The sequence below is a fragment of the Silurus meridionalis genome, chromosome 16 (genome assembly GCF_014805685.1).
Source record: "Silurus meridionalis isolate SWU-2019-XX chromosome 16, ASM1480568v1, whole genome shotgun sequence".
Classification (NCBI taxonomy): domain Eukaryota; kingdom Metazoa; phylum Chordata; class Actinopteri; order Siluriformes; family Siluridae; genus Silurus; species Silurus meridionalis.
In genome coordinates, this window is record NC_060899.1 from 14698124 (window position 1) to 14721825 (window position 23702).

Below are 23702 nucleotides of genomic sequence, written 5' to 3' on the forward strand. Positions count from 1 at the left end.
CACGATGTTTCGTAATGAAGTTTTAGGTAAAGTCCAGGTTTTATTACCGTTTTCCGAAACATACGAAAAAACAGACAAGTGACTAATCACATGAATTCATTTCTCACCAAAGTTTCTAAAGATGGAAAAAAAAAAAAGTCTAAAGTACCTGTTTTTTTTTTATTAAAAAACAATCTAAAACAATTTCTAAAGTTAGTAACAGTTAAGCTTTATACAGACTTACGAAATATTATAATATATATAAAAAAAACACAGATCATGATGTAGAACGGCTAGGAAGCTGTCAGGAGAGCTGAATCATCGCGAGATCGAAGTCAGTGTAAAAAATAACCCTGAGGACGAGCCGATGGAGAGAAAGGACTTGAGAAACAGTTTGATGCAGCACTGATGCAGTACAGCAAGACGAGGCGAATTCTGAGCTAAAAACTGAACGTAACTACGTTTAGTGATGGCGGTGTGGAAGTGAGCCGGTGCCGTACTGACCTGCAGCCGTACTGACGGGATGCTCCGTTACCGCTCCAAGTTTACAGAGAGAGAAACGGGACAAGAGTCCGACGCCGCAACTCCAAGAGAAGATTTCTGGCTCGTTTTATTTGTTTGTGGAGAAAACCTTGCCGGTTAGGAAAAACCGGGTGTCTCGCCACGTCTCCATCACGGCTTCAGTCAGGGTTCAGCGGCGTGGGTCCGGAGTCGGAGGGCAGATTGACGCGCTGCTCGTCCATGCGTTTGGCCTGCGAGCGCAAGATGAGGCTGAAGAAGTCTTCATCTGGGACCGTGGGTCCTCGCGTCGGGGGAGGCGGAGGAGCACACCTTTGATCGTCGAGCCGGGAACCCTGGGATAACGTCAAACCGCTTCAGTTAACACCGATAACATCAGGGACTTTATGAGGGTGTGAGTGACAGAAATACATTTACGTAGAGAATTAGTATTTTTGAAAGGGCTGCGTATCGATATACGTTGCGATACATTGCGATATTGCAAGCAAATCGATGTATTTCTTATTTTAAGAAATCTGTCATTAAGAACACACCACCGAAATAAACACACCACCGCATGTGTCTTTCTTAATTGTGGGAATCAATATTCTCCTACACCCAAGATTTTGTTCTGACCTGACACTTGATGAGTATGTCGAAGAAGTCGTCATCCGGCTCCTTGCTGTCAGCGCTGGCGATGAGCTGACTCAGCATGGCCTGGCTGTTGTTCTGGTCCAGCAGTAACCCCGGCAGTGCGCTCATGCTCGCCCGCTGCTCGTCCAGTCGCCGGTTTTGGGAGCTGGCCAACAGGTCCAGGAAGTGGCCGGGCTGAGCCGAAGCCGCCTCTTCGGATGTTGAAATAGCTACAAATGTAAGGACGAGGAAGATATATTAGGCCATATTGAGGAAAAAAAAGATTTAGCTGTAATTTGGTAGAGAAAGAATGGAAGTAGGAACAATGAGATGTTTTAACCCTTTAGGATTATATACCACCCAATTACAGTGCATTACATTTATACACTGTATGTACACACACACATCAGTGTGCTCATCCTATTACATCACACAGATCGTCAAGGCAAAGGGGAGGGGCTAACTCACGCTTTCTCACAGCTATGGGTGGGGTGTCACAAGGGGAAGGGGAGGAGCCACGGCTTAAGCCGCCACCCTGTAAGGAGCACCTCTGGTCGTCCATGCGGTTCCCCTGAAAGCGAGTAAGAAGGTCGAAAAAGCCTTCGTCTCCCAGAGTGTCCGGAGCGTACTGAAACGACAGGACAGGAAACAGATCAAAGATCCTTTTCACGTTTTTTGGATGAACAGAACGAATAAGAATATTGAATAAGGAACGCCCAGGTAAACTTATTATCACAGTGACGAGTGAAACGACAACTTCTGTATGAATGGAATAAATGAGGAAGTACCTTGGGATCCAGCTCGGGCAAACGAGAAGACAGGTTGGGGCTTTGCGGCGTTTCCATTGCACTAGCTCCATTGGCTTTCTGTTTCTTGCTCTTAAAACGATTGATGAAGAAGAGTTTGGATGACGTCTTGGCTATGGGGGAAGTTTTGGACTGCTTGGGGGAGACATCATCATCGCTCGCTGCTCCCTACAGAGACGGGAGTGTATAAAGTGGGGAAAAGACTAAAAATTAGAGGTTGACGGAGTCATTGGTTTTGCAAAAATCTATACAGGTAGTTTTTCCGGGTTGCTTTGTACAGTACGACAAGGGCCTCTAGAGGCGATTATTTATTTGAAGTGTTAATTTTTGTTTCAGTTTAAATGCATGTTTTTTCCCCAATTCATATTTATTTCATTTAGCACATTTTTAGAATTCAATATTTTTTTATAATAAAAAATTCAGTATTTTACATTGTTTTATATTTTATTTTTTTATCGAGTATCCATTTTAATAAACTATTGGTCGATAGTAGGATCCAACCTGGTAAAATCCGTCGACCGTCTACTGGACTGTGAGTGTGTGTGTGTGTGTGTGTGTGTGTGAGAGAGAGGGAAAGTACTTACAGGACTCTTGTCTTGATTAAGTTTCATAAGTTCCATGTTTTCCATGCTGTGTCTCCTTCCCGACCTGGGTTTCATTCCTGCAGAGTAATTATAAATAACTCGATGGTTAGATAAATATTGATCATTTTAAATGTCATAATTGTTGCTCTGTCTACACACAAACAAATGTGTCATCATGGTGATATCCTTGTTTGCTCATCTTAACACAGCTGATTGGTCAAATGCAAATAAAACAATCCTGAGTTTAGGTTACAGTGTGAGCTGAGCCTCCTTTGTCCTCCTCATGTCCATCTGGGGTTTCAATGGGTTCTCAGGTTTCCTATGCTGAATCCCCCCTCGGTGTGAAGTAATGGGTGCACGGTTTCTTGTAATGCGACCGTAACAGTCGACTGATTAATCGGGCTGATTTTTGGCATTTTAAAACTATCGGCCATCAGCCGATTGTGCTGCAAATTAGGCCAATTAATAATTGTTGTGGAGCACATGATGCCTCTCCTGGGAAGCAGATTTTGCCATTCCACCAGGACAACCCTGTGATGTCCCCCCTCACGTTTTGAAATGGACCTCCTGGTAACCCAAGAAAAGACTTAAGTCCCTATTTTTTGTTTTTGATCTAGCCTATATTTTTCATTGGTTAAATATGATGCTCATTCTGACCCTCTTTCAGGGTCAGATACAATTTTCAACTGATGCATGTAATTGGATAAACTGCAGCAAATTATTTTCAAGTTGTTGAGATACTATAGACTAGTGTTGCAGTATATACTCTTACTAGAATGGTATCGCGATACCCTACTTTTAAAAATGATACGATTCCTCATTTTATCACAGTCACCCCTATAATTCACGGATTTTCGGAACTCGGGATCCCCCGCTGTACAGGTATTTTAAGAGTGACAGCTGTAGTTCTGCGTGTTCGACAGTAGAGGGCAGGGTGTGGGCAGCGCGCTGCTTCTACAGCACAATGAGTGACTGTTTTTTCATGTTGATGAAACAAGAGGCATGTAACTTTAAATAATAAAAAATATTAAATACATAAATAAAAATATTCGATTTTTTTGTCAAAACAGTTGTACTATTTTAGTGTTTATTTATAAATAAAAACAAAGTTCCATTATTCAGTGACTTTTCCTGTTTTATTATTGATTTAGTATTAGTATCATGATATTTAATAAAGGTATTGTATCAATGTCAAAATGTTGGTATATTGACAACACTACTATGGACAGGTTTTTTGTTTTGTGTTACCTGTTTTACTGGTACTGTCCACCGGGCCGTCCATGTAGCTCGCAGCGTGGTTCTGTTTCAGACCCAACACCAGCTGCAGGTCTGAAACATTCATTCTGGCTGTCAGCTCTCCGCTCCGATCTCCAATCTAAACACACACACACACACACACACAAAACGAGAGCATACGTGTGATGCACAAGCAGATAACCCCATGCTGATAGTGTGTGTGTAGTCCTCAGTGGGACTCTAACACTGGAGTAAGGCATTTCCTGTACAAGCCGTTTCCTCTTATCTTCTATTATGACCAAGATTGGAATGACAAAACACACACACACTCACCTCGATGGAAATCTCCAGATGTTTCTCGGCATAGTGTACGGCCTGTTCGTGGTTTCCCAGAGCTGTGTGGGCGTTCCCTAAACTCCAGCACGCTCTCCCTTCTCCTATCCTACAAACACAGGAAGAAAAGGAAAAAGAGAAGAGAAAGTGAATGAACACAGCTGTGTGTGTGTGTGTGTGTGTGTGTGAGTCATCATTGGTTTAAATCCCAGCACCACTAGACTGCCACTGCTGGGCCCATGAGCAAGGCCCTTAACCCTCAATTGCTCAGCTGTACTCAGTTCTCTCTCAACTGAGAGAACAGTAAGATAAGGGTGTCTGCTAAATGCTATAAAGGTAGTGCGTACCTGTCTTTAAGGTCCTGAGCAATGATGAGGTGTTTAAGGTGGTAGTCGATGGCTCTCTCGTAGTCCTGGAGCAGGGTGTACGTGTTGCCCAAACTGTAACAGGCCTGAGCCTCTACCGCCCGGTCCCTCAGCTGCCGAGCCAGCTGTAGCGTGCGTCTGGGCGAATACAACGCGTATACACACAAGGTAAGTCAAATGGGATCGAGTCGACAAGCAACAGTAATGTTTTAAATCATCCAGAAATACCAGAGCGCTGAAAAACGAGGACGTGTTCACGGGTTTGTTCCAAACATACGTAATGCAAACCAATTTTTAGAATCTGCAATCGTATCGAATTCATTCTGATTGCGAAACATGGGTGCAGTACGTCCCCACAAAGCACTAATCAAAGCATAATGAACTTGCTTGTAGTTTTCAGCTGCCACCTCGAACTGGCCCAGGAAGATGTACGCGTTTCCCAGGTTACAGTAAGCCCTCCTCTCGGCAGCCCGGTCACCGAACTCCTTAGCGATGAGGAGACGCTGTGGATGCAAAAATAAATAAATAAACAAATAATTATAATAATAAAAAAAAAACGCGAACCTTGGTGGTTTTTATACACCGTTACATCGATTCTGTTACGACGTCGTTGATTCCTTCAGAGACGTACCTGTTCGTGAGCCAGCACCGCGTTCTCAAAGTTCCCCAGCAGGTACTGCGTGTTCCCCAGGTTGCCGAACGTCCGTCCTTGTGCTGCTCGATCGCCCAACTCTTTCACGATGCACAGGTTTGCTCTAGAAACACAGTGATACAGTGATACTGTAGAACAGATCGATTGGTTTGCAAGAACATGACCGTACACGTTATCGCGACTTTATATACAGCAGCGTGGTTGAATGCTCGATTCTGATTGGCCAGGTGTTTCTGACATAACCCTGAGGATGACTTGTACCTGGTATTACATTAGAGAGCGACTAATAGAGGATTTTACTGATACCGATAGGAAGGTTGGATTGTACTTGCCCATAACTGATATATCAACCCATACAATCAAAACACTACATGTATCAAGCCCTAGTACTAAACTTTATATCCAAAAAACATAATTTAACAATTAAAACAATGTAAATAACACGGAATCATGTGCTAAATAAAATAATAATTAGTGATTCGCCACTAGAGGCCGCTCTCCTAATGACAGCGAACCTTCTCAACCGCTCTAGTGAAGGACGCAACCCGGAAAAACTATCAGTATGAATTTTTACAGATACCCGATAGTTCCAGCAATCAACTACTGGTGCCGAATAATCGGCAAAACCGATAAATCGGCCGACCTCTAGTTTAAATGTATGTGCTTGGTCTAATACCTGTCATTGCTATAGTAACACTTTAATTGACATTGTGATGTTTTGTGGGCTTTTTTAGCTTTTATGGAAGGAGTCTCTAATGTCAGTGCATTAGAACTCTTTTGTGACATCTTCCGGCAGAACATTTGGATAACAACGCAATAACAGAACCTTGTTTCATGGACATCCCACATCAGATTTGTGCGAGATTCATTTAGATACAAGGGTGTTAGTAAAATCAGGTACTGATGTAGGTGAGGCGAGGAGGAATGGGTTGTGGAACCTTTCATCTCACAGGTGTGCAATTAGTTGGAGCTCTATAGCAGGAGATCTTCCACACAATTCCAACCCATATCTTCATGGAGCTGACTTTGTACACAGCAAATGGGGACTTAATGTGGAATGTTCAAAAAGCAAAACAATGTTCAGGGGGCCACAAGGTTTTGTACATATGGTGTATATTATTACAGAAAATGTAATGGATTTAAAACTTATCGTAAATCGCTGCTTTTTACGATTTATTTTTGGTATATTCTTGCCATTTTTTTTATTTCATGGCTATAGAACGGAAGTCATTTAGAAATCAGGCCATTCGTATAAAAGTGCTTTTTTAAGGGTTTAATTATGGATTAAGTTTCTTCACGCCAAGTCGTCACGTACCCGTACCATGTGTTTCGCATCATGACGCATGTAGAAAATATGTTGGGGGATTTATAGTGCGAGCAGTAAAAAGCTTACGGATAATTAGGAAGCAGTGCTGCGCTGCCAAATCGACACGCAGTTCAAAGGGCTGCTGTTTCGGGTTCGTGTGTGTATAAGTGTGCATAAGTGTGTAAGTGCCTGGATTAAAAGCTCACGTCTGTAATACAGTCCTGACTCCTCTTTAATTTAGCCCACAGTCACGACTTCCTCACGTGACATCGGCGGATCGGCAGAACGTTCCTGTCTGCTTTTGTGCATTTCCAAGAAACCGTGGGCGGTGTGATGTTCTGACTTTCTGTTCATTATTTCTCGTGACGGAGCGTCATCTAACGCCTCAACAAAGTGTCCCTGGCTAAATTATTTATTTATTTATTTTTATTATGCTTTTTATCCATTTATTGTTACATTTCAGTGTTGCGTAACAAGTTAGTTCCTGTATCACTATTGTTTGTGCAGCTGTAAACACACGCACACAAAAACACACATCAGCTACTACACATGCACACTATAACACACTTTATAGTGTGCAAAAACACACACACACCATAACATGCACACACCAGATAGTAGAAACACGTGTGCATCATAACATGCAAAACACACACATGCACACCATTGAGTGCACACACAAGGATGACCAAAGGCATACCCCACACACCTCAGCACAGCCCCATAACATACAGAATATATTATATATATATATATATATATATATATATATATATATATATATATATATATATATTAACACGCACATGCAGAAAAACATCACAGCATGCAAAACACACACTTTAGCAATGCATACAAACCAACACACAAGCATGATCAAAAGCTAACACACATCAGCACAGATACCATAACACACAACAGATAGTACAAACACACCACAACACATTCAATGTCGCACAGAAAGACAGACAAACAGTCAGTCTCATACACACACACACACTTACTCATAATACTCTGTTGCTTTCTTTAACGCGATACGCGCCTCCTCTGGAAACTCTCCAGGGTCCGTCCCACTCCAACATATGTTCTTCCCCTTGGCATGGTACACGTTCCCATAATTATACAGCGCCCGTGCCTGCCCCACCTATCAAACCACACACACACACACACACACACACACACACACACACACACACACACACATTTCAGAGGAAAGTAACCACTGTTGATGACATGGCTATAATGGATCGTCGCCTACCATGTGACTATATGACACTAAAATAGTCTTCAAACACACACACACACACACACACTTACTGTCTGGACTGAAAAAAGACCACGTCGGAAAAAACTCATTTACACACTTACTGTTGCCCGACTTGGGTCGAGCGGCACGTGCCGTACGATTGTACCGCGCCAAACATAAATATTCACTCCCTTGAACTTGATACAAGTCACACAAGCGGACTTTAAGTTCTAAACCCTGAATCTACGCAAAATACCTTCAATGTCTTCAAGAAACAAACAACAGCAAAAAAAAGATGTACAAGTTGTACATGTCCTCCAATTAGGGTGAACCTTTGTATACTATATATAAGTTCTGTGAAGCATGGTGGTGGTAGCTTCATGTTAGCACATGCTTGGAATAATAATACGGGCTTGTCAGCTCATTAGCTACAATCGCCTGAAATTATCAATTGGAATTGAAACCATTGCTTTAAACTGCACAGCTTCCACTCACACTTCACTAGAAGAACGTTCATCACCTTGTCATGGAGCATCCGAGAAATATCCAGGTGTTTCTGGCAACAAGTCGCCGCCTCGTCATACCGGCCCAGAACCTTCAGTGTGTTCCCGAGATTCCCGCTTGCTTTGGCCTCGCCCTGGTGATCTCCGATTGTTCTGAAAAGAAAAAAACAGACGTTCAATCGTTTGCAAATATAGAACTGTTGTCCATATAGTGCATGTTGTTTTTATCTTCTTCCAGCACCTCATGAAGGCCTCTGGTTTTCGAGCGAGATCTGGAGAACACTGCACTTTAAAGGCCTGATAAACAGGTCTGTTTGGTGGCTCTCCACAGAAGTCCTGAGGATCAAAATCTCGGCATGTTTGAGCATTTTTCCCCCTCATGAAAAACTTGATTTGAATCAGGACTCTGTAAATGCCAGGAGTTTCGCAGGAGATGGAATCAGACAGAGGTATCGTATGTATATTAAAAAAATGTTAGGAGAAGAATGTCACAGGCTGCGAGGTGTTAAATATATGATTAACTACATCTGATTGTTTTTTCCCCAAATGTGCTTTCGGGGGTGAAAAGTTAAGTAGGCAGGAAAGTTTTCTTTTCTCCGGAAAAGAAAACCGAACTGCATTTATTTTTAAAACACGATGTTTCGTTCCACTTCCTGTACTACATACGTACACGTCTCGTAATCATTTTAATCACAAGTCCCGTCAATCAACATTTGACAGAACACCACTAAACATCAATCCATCAGAGAGAATCAACCTTACATAAGAGCAGCTACCAAAAAAAAAAATTTTATTTTACGAAAATTCTATAATCGTTGCCATGGTAACATGTATAGTAAGTACATAAGTTCGTATTCATTAACTGATGGAATTAATATATTCATTTTTGTAAGAAAACCTTTATGGATGTTTTTCCACCACAAGAAAGTCTTCGTTGTGTAGATCGGATTGCAGTTTTCTCAGAAATAAAAATTGGAAGAAAAATAAAATCAATTTTATATTTTATGGACAAAAGTATTGGAACACCTGACTTTCCAATTATATGTGGTTCCTTCCTGATCTGTTAGCACAAACAGGGAGGCACACAATTGTATAGAATGTCTTTGGATGTGGTAACATTCAAAATATCACTTTTTCTCTAGAAGACCCGAACCTGACAAGGATCCTATGCACAAAACCAGCTCCATGAAGATATGCTTTCCATGGGTTGGAGTAGGTCTCCTGCGATAAAACTCAAACCCTACCAAACACCTTTGGGATGAATGTGTACACTGACTGCACCCCAGGCTTCCTCACTACACCTACATCAGTACCTCACTTTACCAACACCCTTGTGTCTGAATGAACATAAATCTCCACACTCCAAAATCTAGTGGAAAAGCATTTCAGCTTGACAAAGATTGGATTTGAAAAAAGAATTAAATGTACTTCGAAAACTAGAAAATGTTCACAGAGACTTGGCTGGTTTCTATTTTGTGAGGATTCATTTTGATGATATTAATTCTTTACTATAATTCTAATGCAAGTGAATTTAGTATGAAAAAATTCAACTATTACAAGTTTCAGTAAAATGAAAGATTATCAGTTGGGTCTCTGTTTCTAGAATCACCCAGAATCGATCGCATCTAAAAAAAAATGCAGAGAATGAAGTGTGATGCTGGTGCACGTGGCATGCGAAAGAACATTCCAGAAACTCACCGGGTAAGAGTGAGGTCATGGCGGTGGAATTCGAGCGCTTTGGTGTAGTCCTGGAGGTGGAAGTAGGCATTGCCCAGCTGGCTGTAGATGGCGCTGAGGATCTGCAGGTCCTCCGTCCCTACCTGGATGGCAGACTCGAAGAAGGAGACGCCTACACGGTAATCACCTGTCTTACACAGACGCTCTCCCTCCAGCGCCAGCTCCAGACACGAGGCCTCCATCCTGGAGACAAAGAGAAACAGAAAGGCGTAAGAGCAGAGATTAGAGAAAAGAATGGGCAGGGTTTAACGCCATTACTTTTGTGGCCTGATGCATTTATTTGCTTGATGGAAAAAATATTAAATGAAAAAAACAATATTGGTTGAAAATCAGATTTTCCTCATGGTGATAGTCATAAATCAGAAGGTGAACATTTCTATCACAAATACAAAATAAATAATCTTTCAGATACACACAAACAGGAAACCGAACACACTACCAGACACTCATCCAGGAAACTGGACACAGAACCAGGAAACCAAACAAACAACGATTCTGACCAAACAGCCAGACACACAACCAAAAGAAATTAACACAGCCAGACTCACAACCAGGAGATTGAACACACAGCCAAACACACAACCAGGAATTTGAAAATACAGCCAAACACACACAACCAGATAACTGAACACATTGCCTGATAAACAACTAGCAAATTGAACACAACCAAGAGACTCAACACAAAAACAGATAACTGAACACACAGCCAGGAGACTGAACACACAGCCAGACACACAATATACATATATATATATTATTGTGTGAGATATACACACACACACACAAATAAAGTATATGAAGGTCATGTTTCCATATTTGATGCCCTTTCAAATGCTTCACTAAACAATATAAGGAAGATAAAAATCATGTAGTGATGATCAATAATCCTAAAATCTTCACGTTCCACCATAATCCTTTAGAAGTAGAAATATCCTTTAGAAGAATGAGAGTTTGCCTTCCAGGAAACATCCAGAGCAAATACCGAAGATGTTCTGGTGGTGATGTTTTTCCCTTCTCTACATGTTCATTTATAGCCTTCTGCACAATTTCTTCCTAAATAAAACCTGCAACCGAAGGTCATTTAAGGTCTTGGCCTTGAAAACCTCCCCACAAACATTTAAATCCACGAAGAACCCAGACGGCATTCTATTGAAACAACCCTCCTCGTCGTCTCAACAATCTCCTACCCCTTCCTCCTTTTCCTCCTGTGGCGCCGCAACCATTCCTTCAGTGGCGATCTCTCTTGTTTTGCGGCTACGTTCTCTCCCTTGGCGGACTGGACCTGCCTGCCTCTGCGCAAGACGTGGCTGGAAATGCAGTGCCGCAGCTGTTTAGCGTTAATGCCCATTAGAGCAGGCTGAGGCTTCCTGAGATCCACTGTTCAGATCGTCCAAAGAGACTCCCTGCTTAATGTTAACTGCTTGAAGGTACAACGTGTCCCGCTGAGTGTTGGGTAAATACAGGTAACGTTAAGCCTGGCTATTAGAAAGTTTACTATCCGGCTCGAAGGATTAAATCTGGTGTACCCTGATCAGGAGATTGTACTCGCCCCAGTGCGTCAGTAAAAACACGGTACAGGATTCAGTACATTCAAACTTTCCTGTGTTTAGAATTCGATCGTGTGTGGTGCGATTCTTGCTGTCAGCTGCCAGCTGCTGTTCGATGGGTTGCACGATGTCGAATGTACAACAAAATACAACTGAAGGGGAAAGAGGAAATGCGTGTGTCCTTCAATCCACACCTACTGATGCCTGTCAAGTTCAATTAGGGTCCAAAGACTATAACTGTTTCTCTGTGCAGGTTTTTTTTTACATTGAGGAGCAAATGTTTATTAAATCTACTAAATGAATCCTATTGAGGAACCTTCTATGCTTCTCCTTACCTAAATGAGGTGTTGTCTTAGACTTCTGGACAAGAACTTCCCTTTTTGCATAAATGTATCTTCTTAATCACGCTGTAAGACATACTACACATCCTGTCATTAATATCGACAGTCAGCTACAAGGGTTCAGGACCACAGATTGCACAAACAGTTTTGCAATTAAGTGCCTATTATCGCACACCAACAATGGAAGTGTAATGAAAGGAGTCTGGTTCTTCTTAAGTTTCTTCCTCATGCCATCTCAGGGAGTTTTCCCTGCCACAGTCACCACTGGCTGACTCATTAGGAATAAAGAATTATAAGCGACAAACTTATAGGCAATAAACTTACACATTCTTTTATACAACCTTATAACCTATCTGTGTAAAGCTGCTTTAAAACGATGTCCATTGTAAAATGTTTGATTTTGGTTTTCTAGATAAATATTGCACGTTTCTATAGATGCAGACTGGGCCATGTTCAGGCGCAGCTCTGATGACGTCAACATGTTTACAAAAACGGTTGTGGGATTCACTGAAAAGCTACCGGATGACACGGTACAGAAAACCACCACCAGAACGTTTCCCAACCAGAAGCTGTAGGTGGATAAATCTATCCACGATGCTCCGAAATCCCGCTCCGCTGCCTACAACAGTTTCAACTCTAGGAGCCTGTGGCAGGGGCCGAGAACCATCACGGACTACAAAACATCATCCTCCAGAATGTGGAATGCGGACGCTTCTCTGGCAGCCAACCACGCTAACGGCACAAACAGCATGCACGCTGACAGAGGCAAACACGTTCACCATCTCGGAGCATGACGTGAAGAGGGCATTTAGGAGAGTTAATTCCAGGATCACAGGTCGGGTTCTGAAAGCCTAACCGAGATATTCAACCCTTCCCAGAAACAGTCAGTTATCCCCTCATGCTTGAAACAGTCCACCATTGTTCCTGTCCCAAAGAAACCCCAGCCCGCCTGCCTCAACGACTACCGCCCTGTAGCCCTGACCTCAGTAGTGATAAAGTTCTTTGAAAGACTGGACAGAGACTCCCACTCTGCATCACTACTGGATACTCTCCATTTTATGTACCGCCAGAACCGCCCTACTGAGGACGCCATTGCTCATCTTCTCCACACAACGATGAGCCACCTGGACAGCAGAAAACACCCAGCAACTAGTACTGGACTTCTCTCTCAAATTTGAATTTGTTAAGATCAGCCATCTTGAAGCACATTATGTGTGTGAGCACTGTCATACCGATCCACCAATAGGAGAATGGCTTTTTTTTTTCCGACCTCATCAAATGCCTTATATTGTTTATTGGATATTTGAAACTTGAAATTCCTGCTTGTGAAGGTAGGTAAAGTCAAATTATCTTGATAAAGCTACAAACAGGTTTATGAGAACATACTGTTACTACACGCGGCTCATCAGTTAGCAACATGATCCGTGTTAAATTCTTTCATCCCCTAAACCTGACGAAAAACAGGATTCTCCTGAAAGCCTCAAACTCCTGCCTCCTTTAAAAAAACAACACAGCGGTATTATGTCCTATTCACTGCTGTAATTACAAGGTTCTGACCTGGTAAGAACATCCGTCTTCATAAACGCTTGCTGGGAATTCAAATGAGGGGAAGCTTGAGTCAAAACACATGAATTTGTGAGTTGGGGTACTATTCGATTTTGATCAAAAGAAGTTCATTTTCCATGGATTGTGATGGATCAGTTATTTGTTTGCCCTTGTTGCTGAATGAAATCTCACAAGTCTGCACAAGCCCACACTAAAAATCTAGTGGAACATCTTCCCTGAAGAGTGGACGTTATTTCTATCAGCAAATGGGGACTCAATATGGAATGGGACATTCAAAAAGCACAAGTCTTTTGGTCCTCATAGTGTATATCCTGATACATACATGCCATCTAAATGATTTTATTTATTTTTGGTAACTGCGACTATTTATATATTACAGTCAGCAAATTTCGAGTCAAACCATCTTGGTATTTCTTTCTTCTCTTCTATTTTCTACTTGTTTTGTGTTTTGTTCCATGCAGCCATGCAGCAGCCCTGATGACTGTGTCACAGAGAAGACGACTTTACCGGGGCACTGGCCAGATTTCTGAGGCCAAGCTGAGCAAATCCACTTGTCTGCGGTAATTCCAGCTCTTTGCCCAAAGTGACCTCAGTGCCATTAAAAGAGCGACGCCCAGTTACAGAGCAAAGAAAGAAGATTTAACCTGTGTCTTTGCTTCATTTTCCCACATCCAGGAGAGTTACTAACAATGTTTTACTGATGTATATCCAAATTCTAAATGTGAGAATGTGAACGGTTCTATTGTCAAATCAGTTTATTACGATGTATTCATTTGAACATGAAAATGTGGATTTTAACCATTTATAGTTACTTCTAATGATAAAGAACATCCATAAAAAAAGCTTAAAATTAGAGAAGATTTACTGAAATTTTGAAATAAGAAAAATAACAAAAGTTTGTGGACACCCAAGCACAAGTTTTAGTATAAGCTTTCTAACTTCCCATTTCACATTTAATCCACTTGTGCTGTTCCCATTTAGTCCTCCACTCTTCTGAGATGATGTTCCACTATATTTTGGAGTGTGTTTGTGGAGATTCAAAGTCAGGTACTGATGTAGGGTGAGGAGGCCTGAGGAGCAGGAGGTTCCAATTCAAAAGTATTCAATAAGGTTAAGTTCAGAGCTCTATAGCAAGAGATCTTCCACTCCAAACACATATAAAGCACATTTTCATAGAGCTGGCTTTGTGAACAGGGGTATTGTCATGTTAGAATAGGTTTGAATCTCCTAGTGAAGGGAAAACGTCATGCTGCTACCACATCCAAAGACGTCCTATACAATTGCATGCCTTTATCTTTGAAGTAACAGTTTGGGAAAGAACCACATTTGGCTAAAAAAGTCAGATGATGGCTGGAAAGTCCCAAAACTTTTGTTCCTATAGTGTATATTTATCATTTGGATCAATTTAATCTTTGGCGCTTTAAGAATAATGTTTTTCCAAACCTAATTTATAAAAATGTCTCCATTCCCTCAGGAATTGTGCCAAATGTATTAAAGCTTTATAGAATTCAGTTATCTACCGGTGACTTTTGGGTTTCCTTTAACCTTTTCTGTTCTTGGTTGTTCTTCATTTCATTAAATTAAATTATTCATCTATTCACAGAAGAAGAAAAAAAGCTGTTACATGTTGTATAGAAACAAAGATATGAGGAGAAAAAAAAATCTAATGTATACAATGAGACAACCGAGTCTGATGAGCAATGGAATGAAGATCCAAAACCTGTCGTTTGGGCAGTGAAACACGGTGGAGTGACAGTTGCTGATCGTTAATAGCAGGAAGTGAATATGAAAGCATCTTTACTAACTTATTGGGTGGTGCTGAAATCATCACGGCTACAAAGTAAAAAACTAGGAAGCAGGAACTGAAATCTACCATGTTCTTCATCATATTTCATCCTCTCTTACGAGGAACCACAGCACCGAAGACGACCGGTGTGTAAGAGCCGTGCTATTAAAGTTTAAATACAGCCATGAAATATTGAGTGGTGGAGCTCTACGAGCAGATGTGGCTGAGGCAGCTATAATTCTCCCAAAACAGAAATGGATTGTGTTTCCAACCCTAAGTGTGTGTATCCAATTTTCTCCAAGTTTCAACAGGGTGTGTGTTTTGTACTTATGTTAGAACAAAGAGCACACAATTACTGATATGATGAACTTTTCTTTATTATGAACGTCAATAAAGTATAATAGAGTCTAATGAAGGAACAACTAATTAAAGCTGCAACAACATACTTTTATTTTGTCAAGGATGCGCCAAAATATTTATTGTAACTAATAATGGATAAAGAAAATATATATGAGCCATTCTTGAATAAATAAATAAAAATTCTGCTGTGATGCAAGAAAAAATAGAACAATGCGGGATGTCCTGTTATAAGAAAATAATGTTTAATTCACGTATTACCAATTATTATACTTTTACATTACTACATTCTTTACTTTTAGAGTCCTAAAAAGATTGGTGTTGAGCTCTCTAAAGGGGGTCCTAAAGACAGCCGGGTTCTACCATGGGTTCCCTACTAAAGCGACAAACCTTTCTCTTCTTCAGTCCAGAAGGATTGTTCAGTAACATCATCGAACAAGGGATGGCCCAAAAATTAAAGCCATGAATAGATCTGACACACACAAAAATGTGACCCTCTTTTAGTCTCTTTTGTGTCTCAAAACAAATCCAGACAGAAACCAACAAAAGGTTCCCCCCAGACAAAAACATACAAGTCAAGAAAGAAAAAAAAAACAAACAAAAAAAACAAGAAAACAAAAAAACAGCCACATCAAGCACTTCTCCTATTACAAAGACTCGCCTTCGACAATTACAGCCAAATTCCTACCTGGAACGGACGTAAAATGTTTGCTCCTCATCTTTCATTATGCTGTCCATTTAGAGACATAATAAAGACGCAAAGACAAACGAGAGATGAACAAACGAAGCAGACATCAGATGATAAACGAGTTTGAATAAGGCCGAGTGACAGACTGGAAGTGAGAAGAAGCACGGAAACATGAGAGGAGAGGAAAGTGTGTGTGTGTGTGTGTGTGTGTGTGTGTGTGTGAATGTATATGAAAGAGAAAGAAACACACACACACACACACACACACACATCATTGGCCAATATTTCACCTAGGAAAAAATTGCTCATATTTATAGTTATCCAGAAACGCAGGATTATTAGGGTTGCCATGTCTACAAAAATTACTCTACAGTTATTATTTGAGGTTGACGGTTAAAACATTTGCATACTGTACATGCTTCGTGCCTGTGATTTGCAAACCAACCTGGTGTTTAATTTTTAATGCAAACTGTAAAAATATATTATAATGTTTAAAACATTGTGGGCTGTGGTTCAGAGCTGGGCAAAGTGACAAATTAGTATCGATATCATAATTTGCATCACACTATTCATTTTTTTTTTCCCTTCAAATATTAGGAAGTATCGCAATACGTTTATTAAAATGAAAAACAAATGTCATTTCACAAAAAAATGTCCAAGTATTGAAATGCAAATGCATTTTTTTTTTTTTTTTTTAATGTAGTGATTTTTATGTAATTTTTTATTTTGATACCTTTTTTGGATTCCTTGAACCTCTGGGTGCATTTCTGTCCTCTTATTTTTCTCCCAACTCAAATCTGGCAACCCTGAAGCTGATTAAAATTTCCCTGAAATAGTGAGTTTAAATTAATTACATTGCTTTAGTGATGCAGGTACAGTCATGAGAACTATGAGGAAATCACCATAATAAGCACATTTCTGTGCTGAACAAGTACAAGAACGATGACTCATGAGTTGCAGGATCACAGTTTTACGCTACATGTGTTTGGATACCCCCCAGTGTTTAGATACCCCCGCCAGAGTTACTGTGCATTAAAAGATACCCAAGTAAAGAACCCCTCCGAGCTCATTAAAATAACCTTTAAATAACCTTAAGTCTCCATGCCAAGCTTTATAAACATCGAGACAAAACAGTGCAGCCTGACACTACTTCCCAGATGTTTTACAGATGTTCAAAATTAAAAGACTGGCCAGCGTTAGAAATGGAGTGTAATATATTGCTTGTTTTACTGCGTGTGCTGAAGAACACCAGATTGTGCGTACAATAGGAACGAAACGCTTGTTGTAATTTGCAATCAACGATGCCAAGCAGAGCTACTCTTCCAAGCCCAATGTCTCCAGAACTGTTTTATTCCTCGTATACAGCACAACACAACAAACTATTACTTACTGTCGTACGTATTATCTGTTTATCATTACACCAAATGCTGTGCAAGTTCCTTGTTTCCATGTATGATAAAGCTAAACATGCAAACGCTCGGTCTGTCAGATGAAATGCACACAAAACGATACATCAAGATGTATTTGGTGCCAGTGAATAAAAGAGACACGGGTAATAATAACCTAACCAGTTATCCAAGTCTATTTCAGAAATACAAACCTACACCCTGGTCTCAAACCAAATCCAGTTCCTCTTGAATGTCATGCCAATGATTGTTAGGCCTGTCCCAGATTATCCCTGCTGTTGTACATAACTATTTCCTGAATAATTACTTCATGTAGCTTAAAGATGCTATCTGAACTATGTATATGAAGACAAAAGTTGGGTGCACGCTATGGTTTTCTGAAAATGTTACCGTTTGGTCGTGAACCAATTTAGCGTCACTGGAGTAAGACAGCTAAAGACAATTTTCTTGAAATATACTTGTTCTTTGTTATTTACATTTCAGTAAGTGGTCCTATGAAGCGTGTTACCAAAATGAATGTGGTATAGGATAATGCTAAACTCGTACATAAACAAAGTTATGCGAGTGGGAGTCTCAACATTAATCCGAATCCAAAAATGGCTCATCCACAATGAAACGTCTGAACAAAATGCCATCACAGTTTCGATTTAATGTGGACATCATCCAGATCTTCTGTTCAAACCCCTTTTCATGCTTTTAGTACTTTTGTTAGTCATGAAATGTACGTGTTTTTTATCGAACGTGGGCAAGAATTCACTATTCTTACTCTTACACTTAGTTAAATTTAGTTTTAAAACATCAGGTGAGATGAACTTACATTTGTAGCTATTATTTTTAAGTTTTAGTTAGAAATTTGTACAAGTTGTTTGTAGTTCAAGTTGTATATCCAAGAACCTACTTATAAAATGTTAAAACTTGGCTGGTTTCACACATTTTACACATATAAATTCTGAATTTGAATATTTTTCACCCCTCAATTTTATTTAAATAAAATGTAATGATATCATAATGAGTAATAGGAAACTGAACAAGAGAACATACAGTACAGCATTAGTCACGACTCCAAATTCAGGTTTGTCATGTTTTTTGTGTGGTATTTTATTACTATGAAACTTATTTTCACGTCATAACAGGTGAAAAAAAAGTTTTATTTGAGAGGAAAAATATGCTAAATTGGTGGAAAACAACTGGTGAACTACAAGATGAAGCCTGTGAAGTACAGCCGCGTTGAAACCGATGCGTTTCGGTATAAACAATACACATAATACAGTTTTATTTTGGGGTAAATTTTCATAAAATATCGAAACCGAAACTAAATATAAATCGATTTAAAGGTTTCATAAACGCGCGCGTTAGAGACTGAGGGAGAGAGAGGCTTGGGCTCGACGCGCGCGCGGTGAGCTTTAATGCGACGGTTGGCCGAAGGAGATTCAAACGTAACGCACGCGAGCGTTTCAGATGTAACGCACGCGACGGTGTTACCTTTTTTAAAGTTCGTGAATGACGAGGCGCCAAACCGCCACCATGTCCCACAGCTCCACCGCGAAACTCCGCAACAACTCGCTCAAACGCGGTTCCACTTCTCCGCCATGTTTCCTCAGAAAGTTTGCTCCATTCTTCTCGTTTCGAGTAGGAAAAAAAACCCCAGTCCGTGTCAGCAGGCAGTAAGAGCCGGAGAAGGAGTTTATTCCGGGCCACTCCCCTCCACAGGACGCAAAACAAAGCCAGCTTTCTCCTCAGACCTGGGGCTGTGTCCCAAACCGCAATACAGTACATACTTCACTAGTTTTTTCCTCAGTTGCCTTGTTTCTCAGATCAGAAATTAAGTTCCCAAAACTACTTGCTCAACCTCCACATGAAAAAAGAGTATCATAAAAGCAATTTCTCCTTTGAACAAATTGTAATTGCTTTGGTATGTTAATTCGATTGATTGTGTACAATTGTCTGCTGTTTCCCCAAACTATCAACTGTGTCAAGTCCATCAAAATATATTACATTTGTTTCTCAGCTCAGAAATTAAATTCTTAAAACTACTTCCAAGTCATGTCGTCACTTGTGCACATCTTAAAAACTATTTCTCCTTTCTTTGATCGAGTTGCGAACGCTTCGTACAATTATTATTATGTACAAGTGTCTGGTGTTTCCTACAATATCGATTGTTTATGTCATGCTGAACAAAATACTGGTTTCACATGAATAGTTTTAACCCCCAAAACACTTCCACAACAATTCATTGCATAAGTTCAATTCATTTTTATTTGTTTAGCGCTTTTAACAATGAACATCGTCTCAAAGCAGCTTTACACAGATAATGTGGAGATAAAAAATGAATATGTTCCTAATAAGTGTAAGTTTGTCCCTGATGAGTGAGTCGGTGGCGACTGTGGTGAAGAAAAAACTCCCCGAGATGGCATTAGGAAGAAACCTTGAGAGGAACCATCCTCATCTGGGTTGCACCGAATATCCATTTATTGCAGATATACGATGTTGCGGGGTGCAGTGATTGTGATCAGAAGCTGTTGACATTAACTACAGTCCAATCCATCCTCAAGGCTCATGTTCTTACTCCGGAATTTCATGGAACCACCCAAGGCGTTGATGAGAAACCGTCCCAAGCTGGACAGAGTGGCCTCCAATCCAAGAGAACACCATCCAGAGGCAGACTGGGACGAAGTGGAAAGATCCATGGAGGGAAGAGGGGCAGGAACATTGGTCACTTAATGAAAGTCATTTAATGCAAAATATTTAAACCAGTTTTTAGAATTTGCCACATTTCAATTTCTATTAAATTTGTTCAATTTTCTGGAATTGTGCACGAATCTTAAATTTTATTAATGAAGGCGAGTGAACAGCATGAGATCAACCAGTAATCAACAGTTCTCTAAAACAATATCGTGAATATCGTGAACCTTCAATTGGCGGCAGACAGAACAAAACACAGAATTACGATTTCTGAAAATGGATAAACAAACAAACACCAATAGAGTACAGTAAAAGTGTGAACCTGTCCAGTCTCTTGCAATCAATATAAACCAAAAAAAGCAATCAAATCAATGAATTTGTGAAATTCACAGACGTCATACAGATGAAAATCAACTTTGTGCATTTTTAATCATTGTAACCCAAACTGTAGTTTCTATCAATACATCCTGAAACTGTGCAGCGTCATACTGACAACATGACTAAACATTTTGACTCGTTTGTGAACGTTGACACAAGGACGTGTCATTCTGATGCCAATGAGATCTTAATTGGCACAAATATTTACTTTTGTGGAAGAAATCCAATGTGCTGTGCTGTTTGTACAAATTGTTTTAAAGAAAATGTACTTACTGAAAGTATTAAGGATGATTAGAGAAATGCTCCAAAGCAAATAAGAAAAACTGTATACTGGTTCTCACTGGAGTCACTGAATGGTTAAACCATTTGTCATCATTTGTCAAGTTTATCTTCTTTTTTTCTTCTGTAAACGTGTCTTGAATTGATTCATTGTGCAGATGAATCTTGAAGGTCACTAATGAATGTCACATTTTGATAATCTTGTTTGTGAACAATGATAAAAGGACGTGACATTCTGATGCCCATGAGATGATCATTGACAAAAATATTTACTTTTGAGAGATGAGCTGAGGATTAAGAGAAAAGTACAGGTTTTTGTAAGTAATTCATTACGTGTTGCTGTTTATACAAATTGTTTTAAAGAAATGCACTTACTGGTTTGTAAATATTAAAAATGATTCATGAAAATGCTCCAAAGCAACTGAGAAAAACTGAAAAAAAATGTAAACATGCAACAAACCAAGACAAGAAGACATCAAGCTGGTACTGATTTTCCACAAGGTTTCCAAATGGCATTTCCATTTTTTCCTCTTTTCTTAGATAGATAGATAGATAGATAGATAGATAGATAGATAGATAGATAGATAGATAGATAGATAGATGAAAAATGAAGAAACAGTTCTGACACAAATCTAAATAACTAACCTATCTATAATAATCTTTTTTATTACATTACACTTTTTTATTCTATTATTTTACTCTTATCCTTTCCATTCTACATGCAATTTTATAATCATGACCCAGTCATTAAAACGTTTCACTGCATGTCATACTGTGCACAGTTCTTCAAATGTAAGCAAATAATAATAAAATTAAATTAAATAAACATTAAAAAAACATTTAAAACTTAAAATCTTAAAATGAGAAACTTTCCAGTGTAGATATTTGTGCCAAAAGTGATCCTAAAATAATAAAATGAAGGGATTGAAAGGTCAGGAGTGCAAATCCCAATACCACCATCCTGTCATTACTGGGCCCCTGGGTGAGTCTCTCAACCCTGTGTAGTTGTCTAAAAAATAGATCACTTGAAAAGGTTGTCTGCCATTCAAAAGACAGTCTTCATGACTGATGAGTTTTACTTATTTGTATTATTTTCCATATTATTAAGAGAAAACAGAGAGACTAGTAAGAATTCCGTTGTATACAGTATCTGCTGAAATGTTATCAGGAACTATAATAATTACAGAATTTTTTTTTTTTTTTTTATATTCCACAACAGAACAACTGACTGGTATTAATATGACAATTAAATGTAATAATTGGCAAACTGCTCTGTTACAAGAAAAATTCATGATGTTATAGGAAAGTAATCCACTTTGGGGTGAAAACATCACCAGAGCATAAATGATTGATGACTTTCCAATAAGAGCAGCCCTCGTTGTTTTATTCTTTACTTATATCACACAGACAGTCAGTAGTATTACAAAGTTTTTTTTAATTGAAAAGAAAAGAACATTTTCTAAAAAAAAACCCTCCACTTTTGCCTTTTTTCATTGGTGCCCCACTAGAGGGCGCTGCATGATTGCCACATTTTCGTTTTTAAATCATTTAATTGTTTTAATTTACATACAAATCAATTGTTTAAAAAACACAACCAGACTCAGTGAAATATAAGGAAATATTTTTACACAGAGAGAAAAGTTGCATCATAGAAATTTACACTTTAATTTCTTTTTTTTACACCTGTGTTTATCAGGCAGTAAATATCAATAATACATAAACAAACTATAAACACAAAAGAAGACCAAAAATGGCATGCTTTACTTCATTATTCTGTATGAATATATTTAAAACGAGGATAAAAGTGGAGGATAAAAAGCAACATCATATCAGGGCACAGAATGACAACAAACCATTTTTTTCTGATTTCATTTCCTTTTCTGTAAAAAAAGAGAACGTTTCTAACGGGAAAACGTTAGCAGCCTTTTAGTATAAAAGCATGGACACAAAAAGGACAACTAGACAGACAAATGGCACATTTAAAAATAATCCATATTTAAGGATTAACTCCAGATTTTAAAACAAATTTGGTCACCTATTAATGGGATTTACATTTTAGTAGTTATGATTAAATCGTTGGTGGAAGAACGAAATTTGTGTCGTATCATTTGGAAATTACAAAATTGCCAAAATGCTCTATTATTACTAGCGTCTACTTCAAAAATTGTCTAAGTCTCATCATAATGCTTTAAAACACAATGTCAAGGTGTTTCCTACATCTTTACAGTTGGAAAGCCACTCAGGGCACGTCCTAATCTGTATTTAAAGCAAAAAGCCACCATGTTTGGCCTTCAAAACATCTAAATGTGTTCCTTTAAGAGCAGAGCGGTATTTTGGGAATAGCCTGCAACTGCATTCCTCCGGTATTACAGCGTGTGTGTAAGACCGAGGAATATGTCTTTATTATTTTCTGATGCTCATTTCTAAGTTTCTTTGACTAACCCATAACGCTGTTGCCAAGAAAATAAAAAAGCATAAGTTTTGGAAACCTGTCTGTGCTTATATGATTTCTGTTGCAATTGGAGCAACCAGACTCCTTCACCCAGACTCAACGCGTTACAACGGCTTGTATCTAAACAGTAGCCAACCAAGAAAGTCATTGTTCACTGTCTTCCTCCTTCCTTTCATAACTATTTCTCTCGGGAGTTTATCTTTTGGCATCGTCGTGCCTTTAAAAAAAGGTGTTTTTTCTCCCGATGCCGTGCAGCTCAGAACACAGGTGAGGTGCGTTTTTTCGTTTCCGTTCGGAAATTTCATTGGCCTAATGTTATGGGGTTCAGTTTTTTGGCTTGAA

General features: G+C 39.4%; 1 protein-coding gene across 2 annotated transcripts; it reads right to left on the minus strand.

The window, feature by feature from the left end:
- Positions 1-15: 15 nt before the first annotated feature.
- Positions 16-19272, minus strand: gpsm2l (G protein signaling modulator 2, like). Of its 2 annotated transcripts, none has more exons than XM_046869365.1 (14): positions 19052-19272; positions 9840-10061; positions 8159-8294; positions 7397-7536; positions 5066-5189; positions 4822-4937; positions 4417-4572; positions 4070-4178; positions 3749-3875; positions 2501-2577; positions 1899-2084; positions 1579-1738; positions 1114-1340; positions 16-833 (listed from the first exon to the last, which is right to left on the minus strand). In XM_046869365.1, the coding sequence occupies exons 2-14, from the start codon at positions 10058-10060 to the stop codon at positions 660-662; spliced, it is 1953 nt and encodes a 650-aa protein (XP_046725321.1). In that variant the 5' UTR covers position 10061; positions 19052-19272; the 3' UTR covers positions 16-659. The 2 variants fall into 2 exon arrangements, with proteins under 2 accessions (XP_046725321.1, XP_046725319.1); XM_046869363.1 differs by lacking the exon at positions 19052-19272 and adding an exon at positions 11066-11273.
- Between the last annotated feature and the right edge of the window lie 4430 nt (positions 19273-23702).

What these genes read in the sequence shown, in the direction of transcription:
- gpsm2l (XM_046869363.1), bottom strand. Translation starts at nt 11,226, where the DNA reads ATGGGCATTAACGCTAAACAGCTGCGGCACTGCATTTCCAGCCACGTC. An exon ending in CGGTGCTGGCTCACGAACAG is followed by an intron (nt 4,938 to 5,065) that starts GTACGTCTCTGA and finishes TTGCATCCACAG; the next exon opens with CGTCTCCTCATCGCTAAGGA. An exon ending in TGCCCGAGCTGGATCCCAAG is followed by an intron (nt 1,739 to 1,898) that starts GTACTTCCTCAT and finishes CTGTCGTTTCAG; the next exon opens with TACGCTCCGGACACTCTGGG.